This window comes from Ptychodera flava, chromosome 9 (genome assembly GCF_041260155.1).
Source record: "Ptychodera flava strain L36383 chromosome 9, AS_Pfla_20210202, whole genome shotgun sequence".
NCBI lineage: Eukaryota > Metazoa > Hemichordata > Enteropneusta > Ptychoderidae > Ptychodera > Ptychodera flava.
Window position 1 is genome coordinate 2,397,083 of NC_091936.1, and position 24,057 is coordinate 2,421,139.

The following is a 24,057-nucleotide window of genomic DNA, read 5'->3' on the forward strand; positions in this document are numbered from 1 at the left end:
AAGCGTTAAAGGGAACTAGGGGGTACAAAACCAGAAATTGTTACTGATTCCAGACTATCGAGCATATGGGCATTGTTTGATTCAATGCCGTGCGCATACGTCATCTGTTGGTGTGTAGATAGTTTGTGACGTCATGTCATTTCGCTGGAGCTCCTAGCTCGTATGTGGTCAGTCGTTCACCATGTTGTGATTTTGGAAACCCTTCGTTTATATGGTGAAACTACGTGAAAGGCAAGTTTGTAATTCATCATAATTACTTACACTTGAAACAGAATTACCGCTTTTTCATGAAATCTCCATAATAGTGTGAAAATGTGGAATTTCTCTTGCCTCTACCTATATTTGTAAATTCTGAACAACGTGATGCTAATGTAATGACCCGTCGAATATAATATTATGGTTTTCCTGTTTTCAGATACATTGTATATTGTTGATTTGATTTCGTTTCTCTCCACATTTCAAGCCGTCCTTTACTTTGTACGTATGAAGGAAAACAACAGCACTAGGGTCACCGCGTCGCTGGCTAGACTCGACTGTGCCATAACCATAGGATGTGACCGATGATCACTTGATAATAGTTCACCGAGTTCATCATTCATTTCTGCTCATTGAGCTGAGGTACCCGATTCCTTCAAACTCTATGGTGATTTCGCATTTAGGGAAGAGAGCGGCGTCAGGGTGAGGGAATACGAGAAAATAGAGATCATAAAGGGGCAACAATCTCTAAAAATGAATTGAACTAAACAGGGGAGGGGCGGCTGATGTACCTAGATATATTGTAATATGAAATTTCTAATGTAACTAGTGCCACTACAACCCCACTGGAGTTTGAACGCTGGTAAAGCTACATCCATCCAACCCGATATAGCTGACTTTGTAAGGGGTAAAATCATAGACAGTAGCTACTTCGTATTGTTAAATTGGTGTTCTCTGTATCTGCTGTATTGAGACAAAGCGCAATGATATTTTGGCCAGCTTTAGAATTTGTTATTTTATTTTATTAATTCTTTATTTCGGACAATGAGCATGTCCATATATATAAATGGTTACAGGATTGGCAAAAAGAATGATACAAAAAAGGTTACATCAAGAAATATTCATTTATGGGTTAGACCATAAAGACATATTTCTGAACACAGATTAGAAGACTGAATTTATCCATCTTTTCCTCAAGTCAGAAGTGAAGTACACAACATCATACACCTTACGTATAATTAGGTTCTCACTCATAGAAACCCTTTTCATCAAACTATTGATTTGCTTTCTAAGCAAAGCATCAAAAGTGTCAATCCTATTATATACAAACATAGTACTAGCACTGCTGCGTCTGTCATATCGTAGAAGTATGCGACCAGCATTATTGTAAGCAACTTTCAATTGTTTCAGGGCGCTTTTATTATAGCTGACCCATAAGTTACCACCATACAATTGATAGCAATATGCTTTAAAGAGTTTACATTTAACACTCTGAGAACACATAGAAAATTTTCTCAAAAGCATGTTAGCAGAGATATAAAAAGATCTCCTCTGACGCTCGATATCAGAATTGTCACTGAAGGTATTTGCCAACATATAGCCGAGGTGCTTTTTCTTTTCAAAAAATCGCAGTTTAACTCCATTGAGATAAACAGCCGGAATATGTTCCATCATACATCGCTTGAGAATTATACACATACATACAGTTTTCTCTGTATTGAAAACAATATCATGAATATTGCCATAATTGCTACATATATTTAAAAGTATCTGAGTTCCTTTCACTGACGGGCTTATCAGACATATATCATCTGCATACATCAGATGGTTAACAAAAATACCACCGATGTTGCAACCAACCTTAGAATTAATCAATCTATGGCTAAGATGATCCATATACACATTGAAAAATTTTGGGGACAATACACCACCTTGCTTCACACCGTTTTTAACAGTAAAATGTGTTGAAATACAGGAGCCCCATCGAACAGAGATTTCCTGCGTTCTGTACCAGGTTAAAAGGTATCTCACATAGCAAATAGGAACATTACGGTTGATCAGCTTCTTGAATAATGACCAGTGATTCACACGATCGAAAGCTTTAGAAGCATCCATAAAAGTAACGATAACATTGCTACCATGACTTCTATAATAGCTAATGACCTCTTTCAGGACAAACATACACATATCAGTAGAATGACAAGTTTTAAAACCAAATTGGTAAGGTGAAGATCCAAGAAACGACTCAATCTTATTCAAAATAACTAATTCAAAAATTTTCGAGGTAATAGTAGACAGAGCAATCGGGCGATAGTTGTTCTTATCGCTTACATTTTTGTTCTTATCCTTAACTATGGGCACTAACAAAACTTCAGAAAATCTAGGAGGACATACATTATGAATAAGCATTGAAGTGAGACACATGCTCAAAAGTACAATTAACTTATTACTAGCATATACAAAATGCTCAGATGAGAGAGAATCTGGACCAGCAGATTTACCTTGTTGTAACTTGTCAATGGCTTTACGAACATCACTAGGTGATACAAAACTCATTTGATCAAGGTTGCAATCGTCAACCTTATTCAACACGAATTCTTTGTCTCTAACCGAGTGCACCACATTTAAGAGATCACTAAAATGGTTCCGCCACATTTCAGAGATATTGACATCGCCACTGCAGCCATCTACAGTGTTGGGTCTAGGCGGAGTCTTTGCATTAATTCTGTTGATGGACTGCCAAAATGCGTTACAATTACCAGTAAACAAACTATTCGCAGCCGCATCAGCTTTGATTTGCTCCTCATTACGTCTGCAACTTCTTAAAGCATATTAAATCTCGCATGCGTACGACGCTTGAATTCAAAAAGGGGCCCATTCCTCGGTTTTCCACTTTCACGCCATAGTTTAAATGCATCCGAGCAACAGAATGGACGTCTTTGAGGTAATCATTCCACCCTGTCACAGTATGATCAACATTATCACGAATACATGGTGAAATCTGAAGACCTGCTGAATACAAGCTATCAATAATATCATCATAAAACTGAGAAATACACCGAGCATGATTTGTGTTGTGGCAATGAACATCCTTACAACAAAGACTATCAGTTGGAATGTGAATCTCAGCAAGAAGCTTGTCAGAGATATTACGATATTCATTACATTGATTACAGTTCACCTTAGACCAATTTACAGATTTCCCAGAGTACTGCTTATTGTTGTTATTAAGATTTTCACATGACGGCAATGTACCAGTATTGAGAACTATGCTGAGTGGAAAATGATCAGAAGATATAACATCATATAAAACAGACATCGAATTAATACACTGGTGAGTAGAGAGTGACGAAATACAGTGGTCAAGCCATGAAGTGGTACCATGTACGTCACTGACATAAGTAAATGGATTATCTCTCAGTAAAAGCTTATCAGAGATAAGATAGTCGTACTCATCACAGAAACTTTGCAGAGTTGTACCAAATAGTGAATCCGTATCGGCATTCCAATCACCAATCATCATACAACTATAACAATCACTAGATTGAACAATGGCGTGAGCCTTAGCCAATGCTCTATAAATTCGTCATGATTTTCACTATTACATGTCGGCATATACACATTAATAATAAGCATTTGACAATTGGCTATATTGAGCTCAATGCCTAAAATTCTGCTATCATTAAAGGAACGGACTTTAACAGCATGACTTATCGATTTGCGCCATAAAAACGCAAGACCGCCATACGGTCTACCTATTAATAAGCTCTCACTAGTATCAACAGCAGATTCACCATGCTGTACATTGCATGCAAATTTGACCTCTTAATGACTCTCTAAATTATTGTGGTATCACTATCAGAGGTTTACCCAATAGAGCTGCCAATTGACTCCACAGGTGCATTAACGTAGTGTAGCTAGGTAAGTGGAAGCATAGCTGCAGCAACCCCATCAAACAATTCCAATTTGGAGAGTCTCATGGAGATGTATTCCTATATTGAAATTCAAGAGACTTTTATTCAGAGTTCACCTGTAGCATTAAACATTAGCTGTTGGTAAGCCAGCATAAAAGAACACTTTCTCAGAAGTGAGATATTTGCCATTTAATATCAGAAAAGTATGAAACAAGCATACCAAAAGTGACATTATACTACTACCGGTAGGTAACTTATTCCTATTATATTGTTATTGGTAAATATTAGACCTTGCAGTTATGTCTTGAGTGTATGAAATTGATAAAAAAGCAGCTGTTCTGAGATGCAATGTTCAGCTGGCAATGTATAACAAACAGTTTCTCATTTTGAGTAAACTCAATCCTAAAATGACAATAAAATAGTACAAATACTGTAATTTTCTTTATAATTGCATATGTTGCATGTAGCAGTGAGTAGAAAAGATATATAAAGAACAAAATTGTTAATGTCTTTGTCATCCATGGCCAGAAGTCAAGAATTATGCACATTTTTCCAGTTTTACATTCTTTACATTATAACATTTCTTACATTTAAATTTCTTAACAAAAAACATCTTACAATCAGGACATCGTAAGGAGGGCTTTACATGACTTGCATTTTTACAGTTAATGTATGTTTTACATTTTTACATTTAAAAATTTGGACTTTGTTAGGATTATGGTAAGGGTTAGGGGTGGGTTACAGTGAAAAGTAAAAAACATATGTATTAATTTTTGTATTTCGTGGGAGCCCATACAGACAAATGGTAGGTAGGGGCAGGAGAAATTCCACATTTGCACACTTGCCCAGTGCATTTCGTGCAGGCCTTAAACGTAAAGCGTGTAGAAAAAGTGTTAAATATGAAAATGTATTTCATGCAATCCCATCCAGACCTAGCCCGATCTAAAATTGTACTTCATGCAGACCTCAAATGTAAATCAGGGCCTGAAAAATATAATTTCTATCCACCTGTCTCCCGACAAGTAGCCTCTATTTTTCTACTTGTCCATAGCAGAAACTCACTTACCCTGAAAATTTTCTGAAAAAATTCTGCTCTTACCCAGATTGTGGGACTTCTACAATGGTTTGTCACAAATTGGTGGTATTTACAGTTTTTAATTGTAAAAAAAGTACATTACCATAATGAAATTAATTTAATATGCTTTCGTTGTTTATGGGGATTTTTGCTAGTTACCGCATTAGATGTGTTTAACAGACATAAATAAGATGTTTCATCACACTTATGACCACGAAACTAGAAGTGATTGAAGACAATAGTCTAATGTTTTTTTACTACTGCTGTAAAGTTCACTTTATTTTTATAATTGCCCAATGATGATACCTTTTCATTAAAATTGCAAAAAAAAATAGGTTGAAAATACTAAATATCTGTGAGGAACTGCTTTCTCTTCATAATAGCTATAGCAAAATGCCATACCATGGTGTTCACAAGCTAGGTGGCTTTTGTTAAGGTCCGCTACAATCAAGATAGGGGGTCTTGACCGTGCAAAATACTACTGTGAAAGAAAGGGATATAGTGCTCCATCAACATTTTGGAGCTATTCTGATATTTTTAGGTAAAGTTGTGAGGTACTAGGTTCCATCACACCACATACAAGTGCAGTCAATTCTGTTTGATGCTCCATACACACTTTGTACAACTAGCTAGCAGGTTAGTGGGTTAGAGTAACCGTGGTTGTCAACAAAGTTTGCTTTACAGTTTCACTGCCCAAATTGTTTGGTGAAAAGTTAGTGGTTCTTTTAAAAATGATCTAGGCTTCCGCTTCAAACATCATTGTCTGGTTATTATCTTGTTACATTTTACATGTAAAATGAGTGGGGAAGTACGTGGCCTGGCATTTGCCCCAGGATGCAGTGGCTAGTGGACACACATCGACTTGCTCATACCATGAATCGCAAACAGTAACAGAGTAACTAATTTTCCTTTAAAGCCGCCATTCTCAATCCCAGGTTCGCGCATTAGTGGGTACTCCACCCTGTCAGATAGTATCGTTTTCATTGTTTTGCATCAAATGCAGTTATATTAGTAGTCAAACGCAGCTATATTAGTAGATTTACAAACATAAATTCACGTCGAACGTGGATGAGCATGTCGGAGTACGTACATTTTGGCATGAGGTGTTTTCACCATACTTGGTGCGTTCGAGTTACAGATTTCACCGATTCCAGCAGTGTGTCGCTTGGCGCCGGATGCGGACAGTGTCCTCGACCGTCTTCCCCACTCTACTGTCTATGCCTCGACCCAGAAAATTACAAGTCAGTATACTGGTATGCAAAAAACACGATCTCCTTCGAATCTCTCAAATTCTTAGAACTAATGTTTTATTAAATTTGGAAACATCGGTGTCCAAATATATAATATGAGTATTTTCTGAAGATTGAACCGTGATCCCAATGTACTCAACCAGCCAACGTATAACTTTTATGAAGCCAAGATGGTGGTCGGAAGTCAGAAAACAAGTCTAGATTTGCGTGTATTACATTATTTGCTAATTTGTTTTGCGAGACTTCGTTTGCAATGGAACCAAAAAAGTACAAAATCAGATGGATTTTGAAAACTCAGACAGAAAATCTCGTAAATTTCTCAAACGTAATGAACTTTGATGGATATGCAGCGAAATTGCATCGGGTCGGTTATCGATACAATGGCACTTGTACGTGGATATGTAAGCTCGAAGTAATGACGGAACGAAACAGAGGAAGTCAAATCATCCTTTTTCAGCTCCATGGTCAAATAAACATTTGGTTTATTAGTAGACTCATTGAGGTACAAACGACACTCTGTCAGAAACTATTCACGGATACTGTGCTATTCACGGATACCTCTGTGCCGGGGAATTGAACACTTCTTGATTGTTCATTCTGAGCTTAGCATAATTAGTTTGGCAATGACAGCGTGTCTGTCCGACTCCGACTCTGGCGGAAGTATTGGGATATTCTTTATGGGACACACGCTTGGTGTGATGAGCTATTTTTGGCCCGAAAACAGCATCTGATGCTGGCCGATGACGTACTCGTCACAAGAAGAAAATTGATTCGCCATTTTGCGTGACTTTTGTTGTCCGATCGTTATATCCAAATTTACCTGGCGTACCATACACATTTGCCATCGTTGGGTGTACGGTAGAAACCACAAAACCAAACCAAACGGCCCTTTTGGCCATTGAACTTTCCAGTAAGAGAGAACCCGATAATACATTTTCTTCTTCACGGCACGTTTTGTGGAGGGACCGTGTTCACGGTTACCAAGATGTAATCGACTTGAATGTCGTCTGATATCGTTTTTTATCCCGAAATGCGGCGGGTAGTACAAAAGTTGTAGAACTGTGAAGAAACTATTACGCACGTCTTTCGACACTGGAAATCTTGACACATATTTTATTTATTTTTAGTCACCGTCAGCAGATAAGGCGAATGCTAATCGACATTACACATTCAGCTGACTCGTGTCTTACTTTGCACAAGGTTTGATTGACAGTGGTATTCAAATCCCTATCGGCGTCCCTTAGGTGACTTGTGTCTTACTTTGCACAAGGTTTGATTGACAGTGGTATTCAAATCCCTATCGGTGTCCCTTAGGTGACTCGTGTCTTACTTTGCACAAGGTTTGATTGACAGTGGTATTCAAATCCCTAACGGCGTCCCTTAGGTGACTCGTGTCTTACTTTGCACAAGGTTTGATTGACAGTGGTATTCAAATCCCTAACGGCGTCCCTTAGGTGACTTGTGTCTTACTTTGCACAAGGTTTGAGTGACAGTGGTATTCAAATCCCTATCGGCGTCCCTTAGGTGACTTGTGTCTTACTTTGCACAAGGTTTGATTGACAGTGGTATTCAAATCCCTATCGGCGTCCCTTAGGTGACTTGTGTCTTACTTTGCACAAGATTTGAGTGACAGTGGTATTCAAATCCCTATCGGCGTCCCTTAGGTGACTTGTGTCTTACTTTGCACAAGGTTTGATTGACAGTGGTATTCAAATCCCTATCGGCGTCCCTTAGGTGACTTGTGTCTTACTTTGCACAAGGTTTGAGTGACAGTGGTATTCAAATCCCTATCGGCGTCCCTTAGGTGACTTGTGTCTTACTTTGCACAAGGTTTGAGTGACAGTGGTATTCAAATCCCTATCGGCGTCCCTTAGGTCAATATTCTCACTGGCCACGCACAATTACTCACTAAAATTGTCCCGAAAACTTATCGGTTTGTAAAATATGGAGTTGTTATGTATTGATCAGGTATTTACCCTGCTGTAGAGCATTCCCATTTCATAAATTTTCATAAAAAACACGCAAAAACTGCAATCTCTGGAGCTCTCAGTTCAAGCTACTCGCACGGCGTCTCTTTGCATAATGAGCGTCCTTTCATGTAATCCGGTATTTATAACCAATGGGCGTCTTTAATGTTTCTGTTGAGACGAAAAAAATATGCTCCGATTTGAGTGCGTCCCAGCGACCCATTTCTGGTACTTTTGGGGGACATTGTTTCTAATTTGCATCAAAAGACGAAAGAACCTGCTCTTTGCGAAACGCTGAGTTTGCTCGGAACTTTCTGCCCGTGGGCAAGTGAGGGCTAGTTTTGCGCTTGTACGTATTAGAAATCTGTCTTTCCCAGGCATCGGGCAAGCGTACTTTTCAGGCCCTGTAAATCATGTAATTCTTGCAAGCTCATACAGATTGTTTGTGTATAAGACCGTCCCCCACTTTTAGAAGACTATTCAATTGGCTATGTTTCAGACGCTGTTAGGGACAACATGAAAAGACTCATGTCGGATAAAAATGTTAATTCTTTAAGTTTTGCACAAACCCCCACCCAAATGAAACTTAATTGTTGAATGTTGATCAGAAGTTCCCATTATTTCCTTACTGTGATATATCCAATCATACTTACACATAGTCAGGATGGGTGATATTGTAAAAGACAACATTATTCAAATGAAAAACACCTTTATTTCACTCAAAATCTTTCGTGGTCTTTCAGTGTAAATGTAACTCCAATATCAAAGTATCAAAGGTTCTCGATTAACTTTGCTGCAAAAGGAGCGAAAATGTGTGGGAAATTACTACGCAATTTTATAGAATTCTTAACCAAACCAAACTAGGACATCGTTAATTGTTTCTGTTGGATAGAAAAATTTTTTGGGTTAAAAACCCAACCAAACTTACAGAATTCACATTTTTATCTAGCATCGATCTTTTGACGTTGTCCTTTAGATGGTAGTTGTATTGTCCTGCCAATGGGCACTATCAAGGTTGTGTGGTTTGTAGAAAGCTTTAATGGAGATTGTCTTTGTTTTTAGGGATATGTATGCCTGAGGAATGTGTTGTCACTCATTTAGTATTGAAAGTTTCATTTTAGATGAGTAAAAATCATGAAAGATGCTCAAATAATGTAACATTGTCATTCCTGTAATTGTGAAGGAAGGCAGCAAAATAGTAATTTTTCCCTCTGCTTTTGTTTCTGTGACTGTCAGTATGCTTGCTCCCTGCTCTTCATTACAATGCTGTCAAACAGTCCACTCGTTGGTGTGAGCTACTCATCAAAAGGGGTCTGTGGATCTCCAATATATTTGCTCACCTCTGTTTAACACATACCAATATGATATATATCCATTATTCAGTGTAATCAACCCTTTAATAAGTATGCAACATAATCACAACTACTGCTACCTCATTTACATCTGATCAACCACCAAACACGCAATGTGACTAGGACTTGTTGGTCAAAATTTCCATTGATAAGCCCTCAGGAAATACGGTAGGTCGTTTGGGAACTTTTTTATTCTTAATTTCAGTGTGACCCATAAAAAAACCCAGCAAAATTCAGCATAATCATGTGTAATTATTGTTAATAAGAAAGAAAACGTTTAGGGTTTGAGGGTTTTAAATAGGGTCAATAGGGTTACTGGAAACACAGTTTTTTAGCTACTATAGACTATAGTCTATAGAAGCTATTGGGATGGGTATCCGTCCGGCGTCCGTCATCAGTCTGTATGTATGTATGTATGTATGTATGTATGTATGTATGTATGTCCGTTTGTGAGGCGTCCGTCCACTCAAATATCTTGAGAACCGCAGTACTTACTGATTTGATATTTGTTGTGTAGGTGAAAAATATGATTTTGAGAAACTATTTTTTTTTATTTTTTGATATTGTTGAAAGTAGGCAAATTAATGCCAAAAAAGCTGTTTTTGGTAAAAAATCTTCTTCTTCACAACCGCTGGTCAGACAGCTTTGTTATTTGGTATACGGGTTCCTAGGGATAACCCAACTTAGATTTGTTCAAATTGTGATGAAATATGCAAATGTGTATTTTTAAGGAATTTTTTTGTCATTTTTGGTCAAAATTTGACTTACATTGTATGGAATTCTTGTACTGTATAAACCCTATCAATTCACCCAGAAAAAAATAATTAATATGATTTTAAATAATTGAATTAATAAGGAAATCATCAAAGCCAAAATAATTTTAGTGTGGAATTATCAGAAAGTTCAACTTTTTTTGACAGTTCATAGTGAAATGCTTACCATCTTGGAGGATGAAAACATGTAAAGGCAACTTTCCTGAATCCCAACTTTGATATATTCTGAACCACCATTTATATTATCTAAAAGAAATTGCTCATAATAGTTTGTTATGATAGGGTGATCAAATAAATAGAGATAGAGAAAGTTCTAATTTCCATTTATGGTTGACTTGGTAAGGATAAAATAAGATTACTTTTTGAGGAAAAAAACAGAGTGGTCAATTAAAAGAGTGGTCAAAGTGATGGGGTTTTTATGGTAAAGCTGGGCTGTAAGATTCCTCATGTGCTATTTATAGCACTTATGCAATCTGTGTAAACAGTGCAATGAAAGTGTAATATGATTCCTTATAATGCTTTTGATGACCATAAACTTCTTAAGTTTCAAACTTTTGTCTCTTCAGTGTGCTTTCTCTGAGTACGTACAGTCTCAACTTATTCAAAGGAACTTACAAGTTAATTTGAAAGTTAAAATGTGCTTGGTTAATAGGATGAAAATAATATATTAAAAGATAACCAGCTCAAGATTCTTTATAACCTGACAGATATGCTGTTTTTTTATGACGTAAATCTTGATTTAAGCAAGTCTTGTTTACTTTAATTAGAATGTAATTAACTCTCGTTTATTTGCTATTATAGACTAATATAGTCTGATGAAATATGCAAATCTGTATTTTTACGGAATTTTTTTCCATTTTTGGTCAGGCCATCCTGAAATGAGCTATCAAAGATATCCACCTTCTTCATCAATACATGTGTCACAAAAGGTTATTCTCTACATAACACAGCAGAGCTCTGTCAACTGTTGAGTCGCTTGTTTTTTCAAAACTGCTGGTCAGACAGCTTTAATATTTGGTTTACATGTCCCTAGGATGACCTTAGTGAGATAATTTCATACAGTCAGGAAATACTTAATTTTGTATCCATGTCTATAGTAGCTTCAGGGACTTTGGCCCTATGTTTATTTGGCCTGTGTATTTAAATTTTTTTATGAAAATCCAGAGTGATGACACAGTTTAGATATGATGAAATCTGCTATGTGTGTAAGACATAACGGGACCAGAAAATTTTTGATTTTACAATTTTCACAGATTTTTTAGCTCGTGTTTTAAACTTTATGGGAACGATAGAGTCATTGATGCTGTTTTTATTGTTATTTCTGAGCTGCAATTTGTTATCTGTATTTACCAAGTTAAAATCAGTCATTTCTAAATTTCATCTTCAATACAAGTGTTTACTTCAAACATAATAACCTTTTTGTACTGGTAACTACTGAATGTCTGTTGTTTATTCCTTATCAAGGGCCCAAACTCCCAGACTTTTCATAATATTACAGTGAGTCTTTAAAACTTTTCAGTAGCTCTGAATGTCAAACAAACAATTAGTTTGAAGAAAAGACTGAGTAAGTGTATCAAGACATAAACAGCTGTCAATTTAAATTTTGAAAATTCTCTGAGTTTTCGTTCTATTACCATCATGTAATTAATAATTTGTAAAAAGATCACAGAAAGGAATTTCAACTTAAAAAAGCAGTTGTTCTTCATTTCATGTTATCGTTTTCAAATTGAAAGTATGTGTCAGTAGCTTCAATTTTTTTCGTGTATTTTAGGCCACTACCGATGCAGAATATGAGTCGGCAACCAACAAATGGGAAGTCTACCAGGGGTCCAACTCCAACAGGAGCAGCCACACCAGCATCAAACCAGGATTTAGCCAGTTTGTTTGAATGCCCAGTCTGTTTTGATTATGTACTTCCACCAATTTTACAGTGCCAGGCTGGGCATCTGGTGTGTTCAGCTTGTCGACCTAAACTTACATGTTGTCCCACATGTCGAGGCCCTCTAGGTAAGTATGCCATGTTTTACAACTTACTATGGTCCCCAGCATCTTTCATTGTCAATTATCAGACATGAGTCTGTATTCTTTTCAGTGTGCCTATGCCATGGCCCAAACATCACTACATCTCAAAATCACACTCATTACTAGGGATCAAGTTCTGATTGTATCATATATTATGTGAAATTATACTTCCTGGCAGCTCTTCTTTGACTTTGCAGTGTGGCCCTTCAACAATTGAAGCCCAGTGTAACCATGCTGTTTGAGTTGGTGCAGCCAATGAGAGGCTGTTTTAACTGCAAAGTGTGTTTTACTTTCTCAACCAGATAATTTAGATCACATCGATGCCAATGTAAGGCAGCGATTCAATGTGTAGACATAAACAGTACATAGCAAATGCAGGAGGCCTTGGGGAGTCTACATGTCTCACATACCCTTGCTAAAGCAATGAAGTATACCTGTCTCCAACATTGTATTTCAAGTGCTACTTTGAAGATATATCTTACCGGGTATCAGGAATGACAGGCGATGTTTCAAAATATCATAGTGAAGAGATTTTATAATGACACAGCTACTTTTTAACACGATATTTACAAAATTAGATTCTATTAATATTTTCACCCTGCAGGTAGTATAAGAAATCTTGCAATGGAGAAAGTTGCACAGACAGTCATGTTTCCGTGTAAATACCAATCATCAGGTTGTCCAGTTACATTACCACACACAGAAAAGCAGATCATGAAGAAGCGTGTGAATATCGTCCATACTCATGTCCATGTCCTGGGACGTCTTGCAAATGGCAGGGTTCTTTGGATGCAGTTATGCCACATCTCATGCATGCACATAAAAGTATTACAACGTTACAAGGTAATATTACTAGATACAGAGGGTGTTTTTTTGCCCAGTGAGGAATTTCCTCCGAAGTATTTGTATTTATACATTTTATAGTACGTATAAAAAAAGGGAAAAGTGGTTCAAATAGTTAAAAATAACATAAAGATCAAAGACCAAGAAGGTTGATTGCGATACATGCTATTTTAATCAGTCAGTAAAATTCACTGTATTCATGTATATCTGTGACCTTGATGTTGTGTCTGTAATGTGTCCATCATTAGGAACACATCAAGTCAATCAAAATCGTCGTACAGGACATATTATGATTTTCTGGTTTAAACCCAGATCTGATTGGGCCATACTGCAAATTATAACATGCCACATGCTAATTCCATGTTGCGATTTGCCAGAATACATCATGTGACATGAAAATAGATACGTCTAGTCCCTGCTGAATTGACAAAAGTGATGTCAGAGGGTCTTTTTGAACAACTTTCCCTAGGAAAATAGTTTTGGGGCAAATTTGGAAAAGTGCTCAGTCACGTGACTATACGCATAGTGTTGTCTGCAGCTTTTTAACAATGGCGGGTGACTAGAACGTGATAAGTGCCCAGGATGAGTGATGAGCCTCTCTCTCAAACAGCAAGATTTTTCATTCCAAAAGCGTATTTCATTGATTCGTTTCAAAGATTCAAGTGCAACTAAGAATGTTGCTAGGTATGCTTAGTATATTTTTGTGAAGAAATTGGTACTACTGTTACTGCTGTGGAGAAATTGCCAAGTAAACTTATCACAATGGATTATAGCAGGGAATAATATTACAGAACGCTAAAAGCAATTACATAAAACTATATGAGCTTGTAGCATGTTGTAAAACACCTATAATCTGATTGTTATTCAGGCTATTGCACCTGTTCATTGCCCCTCATGCCCATGTGTAACCAGAAACACATCACTATACCTCTGGGCCTACAGCCTCGGGGAATAGTGATGTGTTTCTGGTAAAGCGTTTTACTGAAACATTTCAAAATTAGCAATAGGAGTTTAAGTGGTCATTGATCAGTCAGTCCGCTTATTGCTAGGAATAAGTGTTTGTAGATGTCTCCTATGTAGAAATTTAATATGTTAGAACGAGACTTTATGTGAAGTTAGTACATTGTTTTTGGTACCTGAATTTGAAATTTGTTGATAATATACATTTTGTGCATTACGAACAAAGCAATCCAAAGGTATTTACAGAGTCTAGTTATATACTTTTGTTGCCATCTAGCCAAATGGAGGATAAACTTAAAAAATAAAGTGTGACTTTCTGGGTCAGAAAATGTAATACTCTGTAAATATAACAGTGACACTTCAGAAAAGACTACCATTGCCATTTGTATTCATAATCACTGTGTGAATCTGGAAAATATATGCCCCTGTTCTGTGGTATATTTTCAGTTATCGGATTTTGATGGTTGATTGTTGTTTATGCAAAATGTAATAGCACTCTCTGGGTAGTAAAACTTGTTCTTGGAAAAATTGGCATAAAGACTACAGTTGTTCTTCTGTGATTCAGTATACACCATACTCTATAAGCAGACGGCATGCACAGCACTCTGTTGTGACACACATGTTGGTCGTCATACCCACAGATTTTCAATAGGTGTATGTGTTTATTTTCGGTAGAACTGTATTAAATGCAATGGCCAAAAACTGAAAATAAATATTAATTATTACTAAAACTTGACATTTTGAGAATTTTTATCCCTCGGCTGCATCAGACACTGTGCTGTTAGTTCAAGTCACAGTGAAAAATATGATTGTTATAATTAAATGTAACATGTTAAAGTATTGGTTCATATCCATACTATCTGAACAATAGGAGAATGGCAATGCATACATAGCATGTATGATAGTGTGAATAATTCAATACAAAATGAATATATTGTTTTCTTGATTATGAAATGTTACGGTAGCGCTCATGCTTGTGTGACATTATTGACTAATCAATGTTTTCTATTTCAGGGGAAGACATAGTGTTCCTTGCAACAGATATCAACTTACCAGGGGCAGTAGACTGGGTAATGATGCAGTCATGTTTTGGCCATAATTTCATGCTGGTATTGGAAAAACAGGAAAAATATGATGGGCACCAACAGTTTTTTGCGATAGTGCAGCTGATTGGGTCAAGAAAACAGGCTGAAAATTTTGCATACAGGTAGGATGATAAAAGCTGTGTACCATTAGATGATAGAGAGAAGCCGTATATTTATTGTATTCAGAATGCATCATGTTTTGTTAAAAATGTCACCTTTACGAATATCTCATCGATAATACGCTGGTTTGTTGCAGAGTTAACATCTTCATATCTGTTCCATCGGATACATTTCCACGACAGTGTGCCCTCTAACTAACAAACATGCCTTTCTTGAAACTTTGTGTCAATATGGGGAATTGTGGAAAATTCCTTGCGTTAGCCCTATATCTTGACAAGTAAAGCAAAAAATTTGTTTGTGTCAAAAGCGCGTGATATTGGCTTAGAGGGCACACTGTTCCATGACCAATATGTACCAATATGTACGAATGGAACGTTTGCGGATAGCAACATGTGTAGTAACCAGAATCTAGATAGTTCAGAAATGCAAGCGATTGCCCATATTTGGGCACCGGGCTAGGGCGTGATATGTAAAAAAAATGCACGGATCTGAGGGCGCTTTTTCCCATAGCTTTACACGGGCACATGGATGTAGGTATATGATGAAGTCTATTATTATACATCTATCATCGAGAACAGTATAATTTTGTTTGCTGTAAAATAGTTGTAGAGAATGAACGTTGGCCAGTTTTAGGCACCCCAACTACAGGCATCTCTACAATAATTTGGTTATTAGTCCCACGGACACCTTCCGGGGGGACTTACATCATGTCCATGCGTCCGTGCGTGCGTGTGTCCCTCCGTTCACGCTGATATCTCAGAGACGCCTGGAGCGATTTCATTCAAACTTGCTGCAAGGATTACTCCTTATGTCAGGCATGTTCACATCAAATTGTTTTGCAATCCGACCAAATATGGCTGTTTGACAGTCATTTTATTGAAAAACCGGGGACTGTGTCATTGGCAATGACTTTTTATAAAAGAGCTCTATTTCTAAAGCGATTGCACTAAATTTGATGAAACTTTGTAAAAATATTTGTCACACAGAGCTCTGATAGCACACAGTCAGTATTGCATCAATTAATTGCCAATTTGCATATTTGATGAATTTTTGTAATTAGGGTGATATGTGTAGAAATACTGCAGCAAATTTGATGAAACTTGGTGTAGATCTTTAGCATACAGTGTCATATAAGTTTGCAAAGACATTTAGTAGTGTCATGCGAATTAATTGCTAATTTTCATATGGAACTTCCTTAATTAGTTGGCTATGTCCAGAACCACTGCATCAAATTTGATGAAACATGTTACAGATGTTGATCTTGCAGTACTGTAATACTGTGTGAAGACATTAAGCAGTCTCATGTAAATTAATTGCTAATTTGCATATTTGACAAATTTTTGTAATCAGTGTGATATGTCTAGAAATGTTGATCAAATTTGATGAAACGTGGCACAGATGTTGATCTTTTGATGGCATAATGGCATGCATTAATATGTAGTATTATCATGTCAATTAACTGCTGATTTGCATATTTAATGAATTTTAGTAATTAGTCTGATATGTGAAGAAATTATTCATCAAAGTTCTTGAAACTTGGTATAGATGTTGAGCTTACATTGCTTTAACATTTGAATTAAGTCATTTATCAGTGTCATTTACATTAATTGCTATTTTGCATATTTAATGAACTTTCCTAATTAGGGGGTATGTCCAGAAATACTGCATCAAATTTGATGAAACATGGTACAGATGTTGATCTTTCAGTACTGTAATACTGTGAGAAGACATTAAGCAGTATCAAGTCAATTGATTGCTATGTTGCATATTTAATAAACTTTCATAAGTAGTATGATATGTCTAGAAATGCTGTATCAAATTCATGTGTTACAGATGTCAATCTTCCGGTAGTGTTATGGCGTGCAAAGATTATGTAGTAGTATCATGTCAATTATTTGCATATGGAATAAATTTTCGTAATTAGGCTGATATGGCGAGAAATGGTCCATCAAATTTCATGACACTTGATACAGATGTTGAGCTCACATTGCTTCAACATTGAATAAAGACTATAGTGTTATGTTAATTAATATTTAATTTACATATGTAATGAACTTTCCTAATTAGAATGATATGTCCAGAAACACTTCATCAAATTTGATGAAACTGTAAAGATGTTGATCTCACAGTGATGTCATACAATTCATTGACACTTGGCGGTATAGTTTATAAAATGTGGTACACGTGATAATCTGTCAGTGTTATAATAGAATGCAAAAATGTTTGGCAACATCCTGTTGATTAATTATTAATGGACTTATTTAATGACCCTATGCAATCAGGCTGGTAGTCCACATTGGTTTTATGTTTTCACTACCATGGAACTCATCTTTAATCACAGATCTAACAGAACTCTATCCTCTCCGAGGACTTGTAATCAAAGTACCCATTAACACGTGGGGACTGTGTCATCAACGATGACTTGTTATCATTACAAAAATACAGCAAAGTAATTATGCATTTGGACATTGCCTCTTATTGCATTTTTTTAAGCGGAGAGCGGTTAACTGCTGTCCTCATGCATACTTTGCATAACCCTGTAGTATGAACCAACTCAGGCAGCATTACTTCATGATGTTTATTGTGCTCCTCACGGCACTCTAACATATACACCAATTCCTTTAGCTATTGCTCAGAAATTGTATGATGTCAACCAATATGACCACTGGCCCTGGGCACAAAATATATGAGAACTGAAATACATATTTCTATTACATAACACTGACCTTTGAGATGAGAATTGTATGCCTTATTGATTCTTCATCCATGTGAACCTACATAAGAATCTTTCACTCACCTGAGGGGTCCTTTATTAGCCCTATAAAAGCTCATAACTCCTGACTCTTTAATTGATTCTTTGTAGCCTTCCTCAGAATAGTGTGGTTTGCTGCTGTGATCCTGCAAAGTTACAGCTTGACAAACACAGAATGTTGCTGATATTCTCATGTTGGAAAGTAGTTTTCTGCTTTCTTGGTGTGTCTTTATGCATTTTTTGCTGATAGTTTTTTTCGCATGGCACCATCTTCTGATGGGTATGGCATTGTCAACTCACTTGCGTTCATGTGAAGCTGTGTGTATTTACATAACATAAACGATGGATATGCAAATACACACAGTCTGGTGTGAAAGTGAATGACAATGCCATACCCATCGGAAGATGGTCCCTGCCATATGATGTGATTAAAATGCAAAGCTTAGCACTGCCGTCCCATGATTCAAAATATACTAAGTTGATGAAGCCCTAAACTGCAACTTCCGCCACTATTTCATTTTTTTTGTAAAAAATTGTGCAAGTTTCAAATTTGCGATCCAAAAATTAGCTTATGTGAAAAAATCAGCCTTGGTGAACTTCCCCTTTGAGGCCTTCAGAGCAGCTATTGGTAATATATTCCTTCTGTTAGGGCTAGAAGTGGTTACATTACATCAGTCTCTTTCAGGTTTAATTGACAATCTGTCTTTAACAGACAAACTATGTGTTCTTTAGTACCACAGTTGAGTATGTCTTTGGTACTTAATGTGTTATTTCTTTCTCCTTTAAAGCCTTTATGGCCAGCATACTTCAAATATCTCGCTTATAAGACTGTCTTCCTACTAGCTATAGCTATGGCAGGCAGATGTAGTGAATTTCATAAAGTTCATCAATTCAACCTTGCATTGTTGTTTCTCTGCTGATGGTGTTACCTAGTGGCTAACCCTAAGTTTGTGGCAAAAACAGGGTTGCATCACAGCCACCCCAGCCATTTGATTATTAACTAATTAGGTTGATAAACAGGAGATAGAAGTGTTTCTTTGTCCTGTCCGAGCCTTTAAGTGGTACATTTGGCATTCTAATGGAATACGGGGGAACAGAAATGATTGTTTATTTCACTCTGGTCTTTGTCTGATGCTTCAGTTTCTCCAGCTACTATTTCTAGGTGGATTGTTGATACCTATCATCTTTGTTTTTTCATCAGTGTATCAGATGAGTCTTCAGATGAGTCTCATATTTTTCTGCATTCTTGTTGATTAAAGAATAAAAAATAATTTGAGATTAAAAAAACCTGCGTCACCGCATCAGTTTTGAAATATGAAATATGACTAGGATGAGAAACAAACTTTTTTTTTTTCTTGGCCTTAGAACGTTGTGTTGTTTATTGGAGTCTACAAAGCCAGTAACTGAGGACTCAGGCAAGGTTAATAGCTTTTATAGTGCTAAGAAATGACCCCTCGAGTAAATTACAGTTTCTTATATAGGTCCCTTTGGATTTTAAAATCAAACAGGCACATAGTTCTCGTCTTGGAAGTTAAGTATTATTTACTGAAATAAAAATTCTGTGGGGATTTTCTATTTCCTTTGTATGTAGTGTATAGGCATTTCACAGAAAGATATTTGTATTTGTTCAAATAGATATGATCATATCAAATTTATTCAAATGAGAGAAACTCTGAATATCAGGGTAAATATAGGAACTGATGAAAACTCTTCTAGATTTTAAATATGCCTTATTCTTCTGAGTATAAGCACCTGGTTCAGCAACACAACATTGCCATTATACTAGATAGGGTAGGGGTGTATACTTGAATGCCCACATTTATGCATGACTATTGAAGAACACACAAACTTTCAATCACTTTCAAAAGTTGACTTTAATCCAAACAAATTGTAAAGGACAAAAAATTATTAGTAAAATTTTTATATTCCCACGATCTTCATGAATTTGAATGCCATGATCACATTGATACTGATAGACAACCATACGCAAAAGACTGTATTTTATTTTGCTGTTTTAAATCAAACTGATTACACAATCCCTCAATACAGAAGTGGCATTTTGGTGAAATTTTAGCTTGAATCATATCTTGAAATAAAAAACAAACTTGAAAAAAAGACGTCATGTATGCTGCCAATCAATAGTATAGTGTGAACTGTTGGCTGTATGTAAAAGCAACTCATCTTTCCATGTCTAACGGTCAGCATCTTGTGAAAGCAACATAGCAGTGAAAATTGTAATAGTTCCCGGTAAAAGCTCTTCACAGATGAAAGGATAATTGCTTCAAACCAATGCAATTGCATATTAAGAGGATGAAAACAAACATTATGAACGTGAATGAAAATAATGGCAAATGTGACTGGGATTGTGACTATTCTATTTAGGTAAAGGGGACAGAGGGTCACACAATCATAAAAATACAGGGAAAATATGCCATTTCCATGCAATGCTGTCAGGGGAACTTTGATGTCCCATGTTTCAATATCTTGATCTGAAAAGGAATTTTACCAACTGTAACGACCTATTATACTTTCCTAACCCTTCTGTATTTGATTTAAACTAGGTTAGTGTCTTATAGACAGATGTACAGCCCTTTCAAAAATCCTCTGAAATCAGTGGAGGGGCATATACATGAGCAGGGGCTTATAATCGGATGAGTACTGTATACTTTGTGGTCTTGATTATGGCTAGCTTCCAGCTTCTCTTTAAAGAGGCACTCCTACTTAGTAACATTTTTAAAACACAAGTTTTTAATGCCAATGGTCGATATTTGATGTGGCGACTGCAAGCGGATCGTGAGATATCGATAAAAACATGTCCTCAAAAAAGTTAAAGTTTGAATTCCGGTGGCCCACCTGAATTCAGCTTCCAAACATCGAACGTTCGGCACTGGTGCCATTGTCAATTAAGCTGTGGAGTACAAGTCTACGCTGACGCTGTTGTACGCCACAGTACTGCTAGTGTGGGTGATCGGTCATGCCCCGTTGGAGAAAGCTGAGTCTTACTGACTTGGCGAATAAACGGAAAACAAAGTTTGCTGTTTCCACCAGGATTTGCATAGGTGACCAGCACAGTTACGTGCGGTTGAGCGGCCGCCGCGTGGTATGCATAGACGCATACCACGCGGCCGCCGCTATGTATCGAACCACACCTGGCCACACAGTTACACCTGGCCACACGTAACTGTGTGGCAGACGACAAAATGTAAGCTTAGTCATCAGAGGCAGCTAATATTTTACACGTAAAAACTGATATCTATGTGGTATTGGTTAAAAATATAATAAAAACTGATTGAGAATGATGAAAACGACAAAAACTAAAAAGAAGTTTTAAAAAAACATACCTGAGGTAAAGGCATAATGCTGTATATAAAGTCTTCGCAGTGGGAGGTAAATTAATTGCCTCGTTCGAACTTATTATGGACTCCCTTGAATATCGTCAATCAGCACAACAACAAACCTTCGGGGGACTTCAGGTCATAATCAGAAACGATCGTAAAACTTCGGGATACAAAAAATGCACTCGGGAAATGACATGTTTTATCGATATCTCGCGATCCGCACGCACTCGCCACGTCAAATATCGACCGTTGGCATTTAAAAAATGTGTTTTAAAAATGTTACCAAAGTAAAGTGCCACTTTAAGTAATGATTTAATATACTTTATATTATTTGTGGTGTATGCAGATGTTTTGAATGGTTTGTCTTAACATCAGTGCTTTTCTTTGATCAATTTCAGGTTAGAATTGAATGGTCACAGGCGGAGATTGTCCTGGGAAGCTACACCACGCTCCATTCACGAGGGAGTACAAGCTGCCATCATGAACAGTGATTGTCTTGTCTTTGATACAAGCATAGCTCAGTTATTTGCAGAAAATGGTAACCTGGGAATTAATGTTACTATTTCCATGGTCTAAGAATGAGAGCATTTTCATTAATGTGTGGTGGAACAAAGTGGGATGTAATACATTCAAGAACAAAGGGGCATGCATTGACAATGTTTCATTGCAGTAGCTCAGTAAGTTAGCATACCATGTAAAATATTATCTTTAAAAGTATATTTTACATCCATAAAACTAAAATGACATCAAGTGTTGATGAAAGATGACTTTAAGGATGTATTTCCCACCTCACACATTGAAACTCAGATATATGTACAAAATATTTAGTGTTACAGATAAACTAATTTAAGTCTCTGTTGACATGCATGCATTGTCCACACTAAATCATAGAGATTATGTGTAACTCTTAGCTGTTCTAAGCTTACCACCGTCATAGTGTGTATCAGCAGGAGCAGTCCACATTTAGGCAACAAAAATGTCCCAATACTTGCATGTTTTCCTTTTTTAGAATTATTCAATTTTGGATATGTGGCATAATTTTTTAATTTCAATAATAGTTTATACTATTGATCCATTCTTCAGAAGTTAATGCTGCAAAGTATCAATATTCTTAAAGGTACTTGTTTCAGAAAAGTTTAGATTCAAGTTATCATTCATTTTATTCTACATGATCACTGTTTCTTGGTCACTATTTTTTTTTTTGCATAATGCAATAAATGTTTCTTTTCTGTCTCAAACTGTTGGCAATGTTTTCAAGATCTTTGGATTGAATTTTGTTTCTACACACTTTCAGTCCTTTCTTGTCTCAAAACACAGAAACAATTGATATGTTCATCTCCAGAAAGAAAGTTGAATAAAAAGTAAGTTGAACAGACTAAGACCATACAACACTGTGAGCGCTACAGCATGTAAAACACACATGTAGCTTCAGTAATGATATACACAACAAATATTGAAAATCTTGCTGTTTATGATCACAAAAAATTGTAGTTCAGAAAGCAACAAAGTTTCTTGAATCTGAAATTATACTGAATGTGGCTTAGAAATGGCAAAATTGATATCATCATAAATTGCTTGTCATGACATTAATATTTGCTGAAAGTGATGATGTCAAGCACATAATGTATGCTCACTACAACACTGATGTGTATTTACGGTGGTTTAATGAGGCCACAGGTGTAACTTTTTATTTCATACCTGTAATTTTTTAATTTCATACCTGTAATTTTTTCTTCATGCCTGTAATGTTTTTTTCATACCTGTAATATTTATTTCATACCTGTAATTTTTTTTCTTGCCTGTAATTTTTATTTCATGCCTGTAATTTTTTTTCATACTTTTAATTTTTTTTCATGCCTGTAATTTTTTTCATGCCTGTAATTTTTTTTTTCATACCTGTAATTTTTATTTCATGCCTGTAATTTTTTTCCATGCCTGTAATTCTTATTTCATACCTGTAATTTCTTTTCATACCTGTAATTTTTTTTCACGCCTGTAATTTTTTTAGTTTTGTGACCTTTAAACCTACCGGTACTGTTTGCTGTCAGCCTGGGTCAAAAGCCTACTTTCGCCTCAAATATGGCATTGTTGAACCAAACAAATATCCGTATTCACGTGCCTATTTACAGGCATGAAATTAAAATTACAGGCATGAAATAAAAATTATAGGTATGAAAAAACAATTACAGGCATGAAATAAAAATTATAGGTATGAAAAAACAATTACAGGCATGAAATAAAAATTACAGGCATGAAATAAAAATTATAGGTATGAAAAAACAATTACAGGCATGAAATAAAAATTACAGGCATGAAATAAAAATTATAGGTATGAAAAAACAATTACAGGCATGAAATAAAAATTACAGGCATGAAATAAAAATTATAGGTATGAAAAAACAATTACAGGCATGAAATAAAACTTACAGGCATGAAATAAAAATTACAGGCATGAAAAAGAATTACAGGTATGAAATAAAAAAAATTACAGGTATGAAATAAAAAATTACACCTATGGCCTCATTAAGCCACCGTATGTATTACATTGGGCATTGCCATAGGCATGCTATTCATCTGTTAGAATACAGCGCTTGTCATTTTAGTATGGAATTTCAGTGTTTTGCGCACAC

The 24,057-nt window shown here is 36.2% G+C and overlaps 1 protein-coding gene across 1 annotated transcript; it reads left to right on the top strand.

Annotated features, from left to right (window-relative positions):
- Positions 1-130: 130 nt before the first annotated feature.
- LOC139139748 (E3 ubiquitin-protein ligase SIAH1-like) lies at positions 131-22,163 on the top strand. The gene is given in 6 exon segments (XM_070708630.1): positions 131-231; positions 12,079-12,314; positions 12,934-13,035; positions 13,038-13,172; positions 15,147-15,339; positions 21,826-22,163. Coding segments are annotated over 6 exon segments (864 nt in total). The 5' UTR covers positions 131-211; the 3' UTR covers positions 22,004-22,163.
- The last annotated feature ends 1,894 nt before the right edge of the window (positions 22,164-24,057 follow it).